Raw genomic sequence first — 15,348 nt, 5'->3', positions numbered from 1 at the left:
CTTCTAGAGATCGCTAACCATGACTTTTACATCCAGATAAACACTTTTCAAGACAATAAATACACGATTGAGATAATGAATGCATGTATTGACTGAATTAGCGTCTGAATAGCGCTGGCTCCGTGGGCGTGGCCGCATTAGCAGATAATGAGCTGAATCACGGATTTCTGACATGGCTATCTTTTCATACAGATTACATAAACAAAGAAGGTTTGTTTTCGATTTGACTTACATGATTTAAAACCTGACATCTTAACGTTTTTTTAGACATAAGTGTAATTTTTTTGTCATTAGTATTCACTAAGTTACAGTTCATTTTCTGAGAACTATCAGATTGGAGTTCGTTCAGAGGGAGACGAGAGATCACGCATCATGTTAGTTTTCTTTATTTTACAAAAAGCACAACATTCTGTTTTTACTCTGAGTGTACACAAATGAAGGAAGATATTCCACTGATTAAAATGGTGTATAACTCTTAATTGTATGTGCAACATTGACGGAGTATTTTGAGTCTCTTTCACACTGATAAGAAAAAAACCACGGTGGTATCGCCGGCGATACCGTCAGACCTCAGAGTGTTAAATGTGGTTAAAGTTACCATCGTTTATTACTGTATTCGTGGAGACAAGAGTCGTCGCTATTTTCATTTTTAAACACTTGCAGTCTGTATAATTCATAAACACAACTTCATTCTTTATAAAACTCTCCAACAGTGTGTAATGTTAGCTTTAGCCACGGAGCATTATCAAACTCATTCAGAATCAAATGTAAACATCCAAATAAATACCATACTTACGCGATTAGACATGCTGCACGACGAACACTTTGTAAAGATCCATTTTGAGGGTTATATTAGCTGTGTGAACTTTGTTTATGCTGTTCAAGGCAAGCGCGAGCTCCGGGGGCGGTGAGCACGAGAATTTAAAGGGCCTGCGCAGCTGAATCGGCGCATATTTAATGATGCCCCAAAATAGGCAGTTAAAAAAATGAATTAAAAAAAAAAATCAATGGGGTATTTTGAGCTGAAACTTCACAGACACATTCAGGGGACACCTTAGACTTATATTACATCTTTTGAAAAGACGTTCTACGGCACCTTTAATATTTATATTACTACATAATTTCATATAAATATGTTTAAACACTAAGGGAATGTGCTCTATAGAACCGGGGTTCCCAGCCATGTTCCTTGCATGTCTCAATCAAACGCACCTGATTCAGGTCATCAGGTCTTTTGCATAGTTTGTGCTTGCTGTTTAATAATCATTTGAAACTTGAACTGGCTACTCCAGTAGTAAGAAGAAAATATTGATCTTGAATTCTGTCATCATTATGTATAAACATTAATGAAACAATTTAATAATCACTGAAAAATGAATTAATACCTATATTATATTACACTGTACCCACATTGGACCAGCGCGGTTTGGAAAATGGATGGATGAATGATTCAGTTGCGGGTGCCATCTTCTGGCGATACGCGTGAATTCATTTGACACGCGACTCTTAAAGTGCATTATGGGTATTCTCTAGTTGTTGAGCGTACATCAGTTGTACAATCGCTATTGCTGTGCATTTTGGGATTGAATGAGTGCACTCGATATCGTCCACTATAGTTTGGGACAACCCTACAAATGGCTGTCCCCTCATATACTGCCCTATTTAAGGGTGTAGGGGGCGATTTCAGACACAGCCCAAGACCTGTAATGGATATGTCAGACTAAGGAGAGATTCAAAATGTGCACTGTTGGGAACCCCTGCTCTGTAGGACATTAATTTTTGCTGGGGTATTGAAATTGATATGGAGTCATCATGATATTTTGATATTTTGTGACAACACTAGCTCACAAATCACATATTCTGAGTGAAGCTCAAATGAGAATATGTTGCTTTCCAAGTCACTATTTGAGAAGACACCTCTTAAAGCCTCTTAAACCTCTGACCTGAGGGGTCGCTCTGTCTATCACCCTTTAGACACTTGTACAAGTTAGGAATGTCTTTGGGGCCACAAGCAGCCAGTGACTAGCAGGCAAAATTACCCAGCTGTAATGTGGCGTGACCGCCCGTTGGCTCAGCGTGTGTCATTCAATAGCCTTGATTGTATTTGGTGCCTGAGGAAGGACTGATTTAACAGCGCTTACAATGCTCTGATTCTTACCAGAGCAGTACGCCTATATTTGTACATGCCCTGATTATACTCGACTGACATGCAGGCCCCCAAGACAACTCCCAGCATCTCTCTCTCCAAATTTCCTCCCCAAGATCTATAACTCTACTTTAAGTGTTTTTTCCTCCTTTCTGCGCTCCAGTCTTGTCATATCGGCTCTGCCTCAAACAGAGAATTCCATTTTCATTTTATGCCTTGTACAATGTACAATCAATTATCTGGAGAGGCCTTTCAAATTACACAACATACCAGACAGATGAGCTAGGCATGCAGCTGGAAAAGAACCTACAACAGCCCTTTTTGTTTCCACACTATAACCTATTACTCATTTCATGTGCGGTAGGAATGAATACGGACTGCCTAACGTCTTTGAAATGTGTCTAAATTTGACAATTCGAGAGAAATTTTCAAACAGCCCTTTCATCTTCTCTGTAATCATTTGCTTATTCATGTGAAAATAATAACTCAATTTTCATTCTCTTCCACAGCCGCGCTCTCCTTTTTCATATTTACACTTAACTGGAGAGACATTTGCAAATCACCATGGATTTATTGGCTTTTAAGGATGAAAATAAGCCCACGGTTTCTATAAGAACAAAACCATGGCATGCAGTGCATATTGGTTTCTAAGATGTGATAGGAAAACATTTCCACCACAGCTGCTCTGTGCACAAAGGTCTTGTCGTTAAAAAAAAAAAAAGGGAGCACTGTCATGATTTCCCCCACAAATCATCTCCTTCAATTTGATTTGTGAATAAAACTCAGAGGCAGCTTATGGAAAAAGGAACTGTAAGGGAAACCTTATGCTCTGCAGTCCAGAGATTCACTGAAAATAACAGAATTGGGCACAGCATATAAATCGCCTGGAGTCAGTTAGGCAGACAAATAGCATTTGATTTCCATGCTGTCGTACAGCGGTCAAAGCTTCCAAATCAGTCCAAATAATTATGTTAAAACCAGCTGCTCCTGACAGTACTATTCTCACACGTTTGTGACAGCTTTTTTGTTGAGGAGAGGAAAGGCACCCAGCCTGAAGTGGTCTGTCATGGTTCCAGAAAAATTTTAGGGACCAGGCACGAACTGTATTTGTATTATTATTCTGAGTTTCTGCATTGGACTCTGTGACAGCCCTAAGAAACCTACGGTTGAAATTTGGCACGCTGGGCAGGAAGAGCGTCAATATGCCTAGGGACATTTTTGGTGCAAGTCAATCATGCCATTGGAGGTGCTATGATTAAACAATTCTGCTACTGGTGTGTGTGTGTTGCTTTTAAACAGGTTAAACACTCAAAGACTGACCAGCTCTGGGACTTTAGCCGAGACGTCCTTTTCGCTCCGAGGCACCGGTTTTTGTTCATCCTTAGGGCGCTTGATGGCCATCATCTTTGTTTTGACGATGCCCTCCTGGGCACTGCCCTCCTGTTTGCGGGGTTTGACGGGCGGAAGGGGTTTGTCCTCCTCTCCTTTTGTAAATCTCTCATAGGGTAGGATGAGTCTGAGGAAAAGGATTAAGTGATACAGGTTAGTGGAATCACACTGATCCATCATCTGTTTGCACTTCTATTACTTTACACAATTCTGTCTTCTTCCTCAACTGATAAAAATAATAACCGATAGATTTTTCTCTTGTAGGCTTTTTCTGTTATCCTAAACAAACTGTGGAATTGACTCATGCATGACATGAAACAACAACAAAAAAAAGTGTCTCCTTCCTATGAACCGAAATGTTTTTACCAATGTTTTTGATCACAATAGATGGCTGTTTCTTCAATTTTGGCCCTATGGACTTATAGGAATTATACTCTCTTAAAACTCATTAGTTTATTTTATTTGTAAAATGTACTTATTTTTAACCAACATGAACAAATGTAATTTTCACAACATCTTAAATCTATGGAAGCTTGTGTAAGGCCTCTCCAGATAATTGATTGTACATTGTACAAGGCAGAAAATTAAAATGGAATTGCGTGATAAAAACTCACAATTGCGAGAAAAAAAACATTATATCTCACAATTCTGACTTTTTAACATGCAATTCTGACTGTGTATCATGCAATTTTGACTTTATAACTCGCAATTGCGAGTTTAATCTTGCAATTCTGAGAAAAAGAGTCAGAATTGTGAGATAAAAAGTCGGAATTACGTTTTTAAATTTTTTTTTTCTCCTGGCCGAAACATTGGACCAGCGCGGTTTGGAAAATGGATGGATGACTGATTCAGCTGCGTAATGATTCAGAATTGCTATAAAGTCAGAATCACATGATATGCCTTTTTTTTTTATATCACGCAATTGTGAGTTTATAACTCGCAATTGTGAGTTTATAACTCGCAATTGTGAGTTTATATCTCACAATTCTGAGAAAAGAGTTAGAATTGTGAGATAAAGTCACAATTACGTTTTTAATTTGTTTCTGTTGTCGAAACATTGGACCAGCGTGGTTTGGAAAATGGATGGATGAATGATTCAGCTGCGTAATGATTCAGAATTGCTATAAAGTCAGAATCACATGATATCACGCAATTCTGACTTTATAACTCGCAATTGTGAGTTTATATCTCACAATTCTGAGTTTTTTCCCAGAATTGTGAGATATAAACTCGCAATTGCGAGAAAAGGTCAGAATTGTGAGATAAAAAGCACATAATTTTTACTTTGATTTTTCATGTCAAAATGCTATTCACTGACACTGTGACACTGTTGTAAACCAAGTAAATTATTTAAAAAAAAAAAAACAGACAAAAATTGGGGTTGTGGTGGAAATGATGTCTCAACTTTGTATACAAATCATTTTTCACACAATAATTATTGAAAAAGTTTGTTTACTTCACTCTTTGTTTTGATTATCAAATTTAAAAAGATGAAATAAATAGTTTTAGTGCAATATTTTAAAGTCGTCATGAAACGAAGATTTTATCCTATTTTTTAAAAGCATGTTATTGATCTTATTGTGAACAATGTACGTTTCATTTTTTTAAAAAAATTTTTTGACCTCCAAATTCCAATAATCTGTAACACTCGGATGAACAGCACAGTATAGAAGAAAAGATCAGTTGCTAATTTCGTTTCATTGCCACTTTAAGATTGGGTCTTGGGTCAAGGGTAAAACAAAGACATTTATATAAATTATATAAGGCCAAAATAAACAATAAAGTCATGGTAAAAGTTTCCAAGACAGTTTAAAGTTAAAATTTGTTAGTGTTAGTAGAAAAATAAGCAAATGGGACATATGCCGTAGTTGAAGGAACACCCAGCTATGAACACTTGAATGAATGATTACACAAGCAAATGCCTAACCACAATGAGGCAAATAGGGGACAAATTGTGGATAATGGGCTTGATCCTAATGAAAATGTACCTTTTTTTTGTAATGCACCACATCATGTCAGATCAGCACCATCCAGAAAACTAAGACAGAAGACTAATGAAATTAAAGCCAAGATGACAGCAGATATGAAATTATGATTTACTTGAGAATGTTATTGTGGATGGAGGTACACAGCAACATGCCTTTCTACTCTTGTAGCTTGAAGTTTTTATAATATGTCTGATGTGATTAATGAGTCTGGCTGGGAACTGTTGAAGGCATGCGGAATATCTACTCTAATACACCAGCTGTAATCCAAACACAGTACATTTCACATTCACATCACGATACACAAATGCAAAAAAAGAATACAAACATGCTAAATGCGAGATATCGCTCTATTAAAATTAAATTATTATAGTTTTTGGTGGATTTTTTTTGTCTACATTTTTGCTTCAGTTCTCTTTTTCATTCTCTCCATTCTTGTTTAATAAGATCCGATGGTATTTCAAGAGGGATTCATCTCCATTAGTTTGTAGCCGCGTGTTTACTCAACGCCGGGATGTTCGGGGCTCTCAGAGGCGGGCCGCACTGAGCATGCTCAGACAGGGGCTGTGCGGGAAAACTATGCCGGCTGAGGTTTGGCGGCCGGCCAGCGGCAAAGCTAAGCAGGAGCCCAGAGGGAACATTCATCTTCAGATCCCATTACCAAAAGAGTTTAAACATGTTACAGCTGCTAAAAGTGGAAAACGGCTCGGTCCGTGCAGTCAAATCAAAATAGCAGGCAGCTGCCAAATACCTGATTCCCACTGTAATGTTTCACTTCATGTTTACATAATGGAGGTATAATAATGCACACAATGACTTATCTTGTTCACAGCTAATCCTCAGAAATCTCCCTCGTCTGGAACTAAAGGAGTTTTTTTTCAAACCCCCATAGAGTCCTTAGTGAGCTTTAAGCTGGTCTTATGACAGCCTGATTTTAAACTGAGTGCAAAAAAACAATGTTGTATTTACCTAATATTCTCTTTCGATTGGTCGAGGGATAATTGGTATCAGATGTGATGTTTTAATTTGCTTATTTATGTCTGAGTACTTTTCTTATGTGTGAGAGAGTTGAGATAAGAATGGAAATAGCTCTTTGTCACAAGGTGAGAAGTCAAGGAATAAATCATGACAAATATCCCCACTCATTCTCGCCACATGGCCTTTTATGGGAATAAAAAGTCACCGTTCCTTTCCCATTTCAGTTCACAGAGGGAAAAAAACTGTAGAAAATCTTTCCTTACAAGTTAGGCTGTGGAGTGTTTCCTCAGAGGAAAATGTTTTTAAGAGGTTGAGGGCGTCTGTGAGATTTAAATTTTTGTTATTTTCATTGAGCTTAGCAGCTGGCAGATAGACAGCAGTATAACTCCATTTCATACAGCCGGTGAAGGGCACAATGCCAAGAACAGGAAATATGCAATTAAACATCCCTTTATGAGAGAGAGGGAGATAGAGCAAAGTAAACATTTTTTTTAACATTGGTAGGGATATATATATACACACACACACACCACACATTTTGCAGTTTTTATGTATTCAAGTTTTTCCTTGCCAATTTATAGGGTATTATGGCTGGATCGATACCAAAATGTTGGCTTGGGTACAATACCAGCCCTCTGGTCCCTCTGTATCGATCCTAAAATGATACCTTAGGCAACAAATAAAAAGCCTCAGGTGACTGATAAAATAAAACAATTTCAATAATATGTCATCAATCTCAACCTTTTTTGCTGTTAATGAACAGATCAGAACAATCAGATCTTTTTAACCCTCTGGTGCTCTTCATGTGTCGGTCAAAAATGAAATTAATGTATTATATTTTAGTTTGAAGATTTAGTTTGTTTTTTTTATTTAATATTTTGTATTTTTAGGGGATTGTATGGTATTAAATTATATTTTCAATTTATATTTTATAATCCATTTATTAACTTTTTGAGCATAGACCTGAAAATAAAATTTCCAATTTAAACTGTCATACATTTTCAAATGCTTTTTGAAGCACAGACTTAATTTTCTTAATTTTCACAGACTTAAAATCTCTTTTCAAAGACAGCACTTGGCAAATTATTTCTGAAGTGAAAAAAGTTTTAAAAAGTTAAATTAAAAAGGGTACATAATTTTATGTTTATTGTTATAAAACAATTTTATATATATATATATATATATATATATATATATAAAACACGTTTTACTTAAACAGCTAGAAAATCAAAGCCTTAAATCTAAACAATTTGTGTTCGAAATTTGAGCTTGATATCAAAAAAATTAGCTTTCAGTAAGATTTTGTTTGGCCACAATGCCAAGTTTTCACAAGATGAAATTCATCACCCATTCATTTCCAATGCAGTAATTTTTGACCGTGAGGAGCACAAGTGTGACAATTATTTTCATGACCATTTAACCTTTTCATGTCCATGTTTTTTTTTTTTTTTTTTTTTTTTTTGCGGAGTTACCAAGTTTTGTACTTTTTTGTTACCACTTAACCATGCAAACCTGTGACCAAGTGACCTGCATACATATCTACCAGCTGAGAAAATTAAATGTGAAAGTATTTGAAAAATTTGCTTAAAGGTACACTATGTATCTTTTGTCTCTCTAGCGGTTAAAAACAAAACCGCATGCATTTTGCAGAAGAACATTGTTTTGGTTGTGCTTCAGCTCTGTGTGACTGTGCGGATGAATATGGCAATTTATCTGTTCAATAACATACAACATTTTACAACATTTCAAATCCCTCAGTTCTCACCATCTCTGCAAAGCCAAGCTAATGTTGATTCTTGTTTTATTACAAGCTTTGTCACATTCTCTTTTTGTTTAGTGTAGGGGTGGAACGGTTCAGATTACTCACGGTTCGGTCTGTGTCATGGTTTTAGGGTCAAAAAATAGGACAATTGTCAAATAAAAATAAAGAAAATAAAAACAAATAATCTAACTACAAGAAGCAGCACAAGTAAATACATGAAAGCTAAGATACAAATAAAATAAACAATACTTTACAGGTTTTTCAGGTATCTAACAGTCGTTTTAAGGTACAGAAATTTAATAAAGTAATCAAATATAAAATAACACAGCATATAAACTTCTTCAGAATGCATATCTATCGACTGAAACATACATTAGCTGCATCTGTTTTACACGTTGTTGTTATTATCAACAAACCATATTATAGATGCGTTATCAGGTTTCGGGTTGAACCGCGGTGCAAGTGCATGCCGAACTATGGGTGGTGAATCGAACTGTTAGTTTTTTTTTGTTTTTTTTACTGAGAACCATTACACCGCTAGTTTTGGTGTTTTTTAAAACATGTGATTCCCCTGAGGTTTGAGATTTACCTGCTCTATGTCAACCTTTCTCGCTTGCTGTCACACTCGCACACCATACATGCATCATTGTGGCTGGAGCAATTTTTCTATTTATGAATATGACGAGACAAGCACGGGCAAGTGACATAAGTACGCAATTTCCTGTGAAAACCATCCTGACAGGTCTAAAATATAAACACTTAAAAAATTTGAACAATAAAAAAAGCTATTTAGTGTACCTTTAATTTCCAAGTTTGATGAAAGGATAAAATATTTTTATACTGATTCTCATTGCCGCTTTTTGCTTTATTGTTTATATTTTTTCTGCACTGTTGCCTATATCTTTGTATGCAATGAAGTATAAAACAATGTCATTTGACAGTGAATGCATGAAAACATGATACACAATAGTTATATTACATTCAGTAGTAAAATTATATGCAATCCCAAAAAGCTGCCAGACAGAAAGCACATCAAGGACAGGAAGTAGGTGTTGCAAGAAAAGACCAAGACCACTGACAGGGCCGGCCTTCAAAATAAAAATAAACAAATGAAAAAATGAAAATGCACCATTTTGTCACTAATGGTGTGGTGGGATACATTTCCCTGGGAAATGAACCAAGAACCTTCTTGATGGTCTGAATGTGTACTCACTGTGGGAGTACAAAGAATAACTTAAAGTGCCACAAGAGCGATCCATTTACAGGACTATTTTCTTCATGTGGCTGGAAACGAGGCTCATCCCCCTTCCTGTTCCCATTCCAAACATCTCTACAAAGAATGAATACATCCGTGAACCCGAGTTTAACTGAAAAGGACTGCTGCCAGTAATGTACGAGTGTCATGCTGAGTTTTCTTCCCCATCAGATTTCACTTGTCAGTCCATTACAACTGTCGAAAGCTTCATTGAAGACAGACTACTTCTGAGACCATGGGATTCTTTTTTACCTTGTTTTTTTTTCTCTCTCTCTATTCTACAAAAACAATTGACTGTGTAATTATATATTGTCTCAATAAAAACCTAATATCAGGCAGGTTTTTTTTTTTATTTTTTTTTATCAGCAAACCGATACATAGATTTTAACATTCACAAAAACATTTGCATCCCCTTTTAGAGCAACCGCAAAGTCATGAAAACGAATGAGGCCACAGTTCGAGAGCTGTCTGTAATCATAAGCTCTGCTGAAGTTATTTTAGTTCCTCTATTCAGCGCACTGACTGCAATGGTTCATTTTTAGGCCAGATCAACATGTTTCGCAGCCTCTGGCTGGGCTCAGGTGTTCTCAAAGCATCTGTCTCAGAGCAGCCCGCTACTGTGATGGAGCAGGAAGCGGCTGCTTATTTATATGAGGGCTCAACATTTACCCAACATCACCTGCAGATTTAGATGTGCATATACTCACATACGTATGCCACTCTCAGGCTTCCTCTTATGGCTCCATCAGAGAAAGCAGATCAAGGATGGAATATTTCCAGGGTTTATATATTAGAAAATTATACTTGATGCGCTGCAAAGGTACTGCAGCCACATATTTTCTCCATCCGGCAAAAATAAAATGATTTTATTCATGAATATGTTAAATAAGCATGAACATTTTGAATTTTTTTTTTTACTATTTTAAAGATTTTTAATGTTTTTATATATTTTTTTTAAATTGTTTTTTTTTTAAATTAATCATGAAACATTTTTTTCAGGATTCTTTGATGAATTGAAAGTTCAAAAGAACAGCATACATTTGAAATAGAAATATTTTGTAGCAATATAAATGCCTTTACTATCACTTTTGATAAATTAAAGGGATAGTTCACCCAAAAATGAAAATTCTGTCATCATTTTCATCATCCATCGATTTCTGAAGGATCATGTGACACTAAAGACTGGAGTAATGATACTGAAAATTCAGCTTTGCCATCACAGGAATAAATTAAATTTTAAAACCTATTAAAACAGAAAACAGTTCTTATAAATTGTAATATTATTTCACAATATGACTGTTTTTACTGTATTTCTGATCAAATAAATGCAGTCTTGATGAGCATAAGACCATAATTCTTTCAAAAACATCTCAGTGATACCAAACTTTGACTGGTAGTGGATGTCCTCAAATTAAGAACAGGAATAATAAGGAAAAACCATTTACATTCTAAAGTGGTGCAAAATCTAATTTTTAAAGTGCATGTAAACAAATTATGCAACATGCTGTGCTTGTTTGTTGCAGATCCTCTTTTTGATCCTTTTTGCGAAAAATAGCTGATAGAGAACTTTTGTGTCCTTGAGCATAGTACTTACCCCAGATAATAAAGTTCAACTAAAAAACTGCCAGAACAAATGATTCATTCATTTTAGAAAACTAGACCTGGGTTATGTGTCACCTTGAGCCTGTTCAAAAGAATCTTATAGACAAGGCAGCGAAAACATTTCTAGGGACAAGTACTTTTTTATAGCCTTTTAAAGTACCGCAATTAATATGAACACCTGAATTTGTCCACAAAAAAAAGTGACTTTGCTGTGCAAACTGCCTCCTTGTCATTAATTCAGATGCATAATTGCTTTACAAATCGTGAGGAGAATAATGCTTCCTTCATAAATTGGGCAGATAAGGGCATCATCACAGATATAGCAGCCTGCTGAAAACCAAAACGGTGCGCCCGTGCGCTTTTGTCTGTTGGGAAGACTGCTGAGTGGGTAATAAGATTGTGTTGCAGCATCTCTCCAGCCCCCCCCCCCCCCCCACCCCCCACCCCATCCTTATATAACACTAATTTCCATAATAACCAACTCAGAGAACGCTGGACCGTTAAAATTAATCATACTTAAAGAACGCAACAATTATACAAAGACCAGCATTTATGCTCCGCTGAGGTGCTGTTTTTCCTGCCACCCTTGCCCGGGGATGTGTTCCACATAAGAGACGTGGGCCACTGGAAAGTGGTGCTTATAAAAATCAAGTGGGGCGAAGAGTAAATGCAGATGTGATCGTGGTACCGGAGGCCCGGCTTACGTAACCGTTACTGGAAGTTGATGTAAACGATGAGCGGTGTATTATTTTCTAGCAGGGTGCTGTAGGAGACACATTAGAAGATGGTAATCTTACAGTTTGTGTTTTGCAATTTCCTGTGCAGCGGTGGCTGGTGGGATTATGGAGGAAGAAGCTGTGTTGAGGTCAGTGGGGCTTTCCTGCATGGAGAACTGGCATTTCTACATGTAATAGGGGAACAGTAAGGGCCCCGTTCCTGCCAGCCTTACAACTTCATTTGCTGAAACCTTAACCGCAACCACATGACCAGGGCGGAACCGAAAACCCTGCAAGCTTGTGCCCGAGGACGCTAAACTTGGTCAATATTACACACCGACTAGTATCGAGGCTGTACGCAGCTGTATGCAATTGCACAGATGGATGGTACTGAAAAGACACCTTTCTAAATTTGTTCAACAGACTTCATTACAACAACCAGCTGAATTACTCTAAATATAATGGCTGTAGCTGTGGTGTGAATTGAAACTACTTAGAGTGAAATTCGTTCTTGAGACTTAATATAGTTTCAGTTGTGTTCAGCTTTGTTTCTAGAAGTCCTTAGGAGAAATAAAAATAGACACATATGAGTCAACTGTCGACAGAGTATAGAGCTCTAAAATAGACTAGCTCGTATCATCATTATTTTTTTCAATTTAAATTTAATAATTATTTCAATATATCAAATTATTCAACACAGGCTCAACGGAAAAATGTGCCTCTACCTACATTTTTTCCAATATCTACTGTATGTACTTTGTACCTATACATACAATTAACTGCAGTTTCCAGCTGAAATCATCACTAGTAGCTTTAAAAGGGTTAGTTCACCCACTTCTGTCAGTAATTACTCACTCTCATGTCGTTTCACACCCGTAAGACTTTCATTCATCTTCCGAACACAAATTAAGATCTTTTTGATGAAATCTGAGAGCTTTCTGTCCCCCCATAGACAGCCTATGCAATTGCAACTTTGATGCTTCAAAAAGTTCATAAAGAGATTGGAAAACTAATCAGCAAACAAAAACAGAAGCTCAACCGAACCCAATGAGGTGCGAGAACCAATGAGGTTCATTCTCGCGTGTTACGCGGCACTTTTGAGCTTCTGGAAGAGGTTCGTTTCCGCGCATCATTCAGGTTCAGTTGAGCTTCTGTTTATGTTCACTGATCAATGTTTATATGTGAGAAAAAAAAAAACAATAAGCCCCAAGAAGCTGTGGTTAACAGTGAATTTATAACAGCTAAGGGGCGTTGTTAAAACCCCCTTAGCTGTTATAAATTCACTGTAAACCACGGCTTCACAGGGCTTATTGCTTTTATAAAACGGTTACCACACATTAAAAATATTAAAGCCAAAATATATGTATCAATGCAACTTTCATGAAGTAAAAACATTAAAAATTGTCCCTGACCGTGAACATCAAAGATTGTCTTTATGAGCGAGTCACTCAATTGCAAAGACTTTTATATTGAAACTTGTTGTGAACACGGAACAAGATGCAAATGCCTGCTTTGACTAGGGCTGTCAGTGTCAGCAGGGCACAGGAAAACCCATTAAATGTTAAAAGGACAAGATCGCAGCGGATATTCAAACTGATTTTTTATTATGAACATAGGACTGACCTGAGGGAAAATGCTAAATTTGAATGCAGGTAATGCACTCAGTTAACTTGATCTCTCTCTCACAGTACTCTTCTACATAATGCAGTAAGCTTCAATGAACAAAATCAATTGAGAACAAACACGTCGCCAAGACAGAAGCAGCAACATACACATTCAGTGCCGCAGCAATACTGATGTTATGCAATCAGCTGTATGTATGGAATTTTACAACGGCTTCGAAAACGGCTCAACCAATCAGAATCAAGGGCCGGAACTATCTATTTCATAAGCCTAAATTAAATCAGTTCATCATAAAAAGAGATCGATTCTCTTCAGAAAATGTGGACTATACCACTCAATTCATATGTATTAGTTTTACGATCTCCTAATGAACTTTTTGAAGCATCAAAGTTGCAATGGGCTATACGGTTAAAGTGGTAATTATTGTCTTTTTTATTTTTAAATAAGTGTTTTCTATCAAATGTTGAATTTCCTACATTTGAAACGTTCGGAGCGCTCACGAGTCATGATAAAATGGCATGACTGCTTCAGCGAATGTGTTTTTATCTCATGTTTGCTTTTGTTAACACTATCGGTTTAGTGTAGGTAGACACGTTATATTCAAATGCGATGAAGCAGGAGGATATTTCATTTGCGATAATGTACAACCAATGCAATAAAACATTGCCAGATTCACATTCATCTGTTTTGGATAAAACTGAACACGCCTTTAGCACCACTCACTCACTCACTTGGCATTTCACAGCAAAATGTGCAGGAATCAATGTAATACAATTTTACAGAAATGTTGCCACAGGCATGTTTTTCCAATGAGCCTGGGTTGAAATCATTTCATTTTTCAAATTGGGAGAGTTTATATTGAAATCTCTGACTTTTGATTGCAGACTTTGGAAAATGGCCAATCTAAGAACAGTTTGAGACTTTGAGAAACAAGCACGACATTATTGAGTTACTGTAAGGGAACCAAAAATGTAATTTAATTTCTGCCAAATTTATCACCAGTATATATAAAGATGTTCTGTGAGGAGTGAGTCATTCGGGCTGGGAGATATTTTTCTCTTTTCTTTCTAACTCTTAGAGAAAATGACTAATATTTAACACGGCACTCCTGTTCCGCTATTAGAACAACATCCCGCAATCAATACTCCGGTTTCCTCTGCCCACTGAAAGAGCTCATGCACAAATAGCTCTGTTGATTTACATAAGCATTACATAATCCAATAGACTTGCATTTAAAGAATAACATTTGGACATCCAGTGTTGCCATAGCGACAGTAAAATATACAAGTACAAATGTATCAGAAATACAGTGCGAGTAAAAATATACCAGTGTATCATATTATGTAAACTGACACCTGATAGACGTGGGTGGCTTCAGTATTAAATAATTATTAATGTGATTTGATTCCAGGAAATTCCAGTGCATAAAGTCTCACAGCACAAAAATAAATATGACAAAGGCATATTCGGGTGAATCTCATGAAACCTGTCAAGAATGTCCAGCTCATATTTTTATTGTGCCGTGTACAAAGATAAAGAATTCCTATTTTAGGACCATTACTTTTTTTGCATCGTGACATTTTCATCACAGTTAAGCACATTTCTTCTCACTATGTTTATTATTAGTAATGGAAAAAGAGATTTTTTTTTTAATTGAGCATTTATTATTTGATTAATTAATTTATTTTCATTACATATTTATGTGTCATAGTAGCATTTGATGTACTGCCTTTAGAAATATATTTACATTATTTTAAAATAAACCTTTTTTACTAGCAATTAGCAATGAAAATCACCAAATAAAATCACGCTGATTAAAGCAAAGTAGTAAAAAATTGTGCAAACTGCAAAATATCTTAAGAGTGCTATTTATAGAAACTATTTTTCCTTTT

The 15,348-nt window shown here is 36.4% G+C and overlaps 1 protein-coding gene across 2 annotated transcripts in view; it reads right to left on the bottom strand.

Annotated features, from left to right (window-relative positions):
* Positions 1-15,348, bottom strand: part of arid5b (AT-rich interaction domain 5B) — a 148,200-nt gene that overhangs the window by 7,083 nt on the left and 125,769 nt on the right. For both annotated transcript variants that reach the window (XM_067369684.1, XM_067369683.1), the window contains one exon: positions 3,467-3,662. In XM_067369684.1, coding sequence (XP_067225785.1) covers positions 3,467-3,662 — 196 coding nt within the window. The remainder of the gene's footprint in view (positions 1-3,466; positions 3,663-15,348) is intronic.

This window comes from Chanodichthys erythropterus, chromosome 19, assembly GCF_024489055.1.
Source record: "Chanodichthys erythropterus isolate Z2021 chromosome 19, ASM2448905v1, whole genome shotgun sequence".
NCBI classification, from domain to species: domain Eukaryota; kingdom Metazoa; phylum Chordata; class Actinopteri; order Cypriniformes; family Xenocyprididae; genus Chanodichthys; species Chanodichthys erythropterus.
This window is presented reverse-complemented; position numbering and strand designations above follow the sequence as displayed.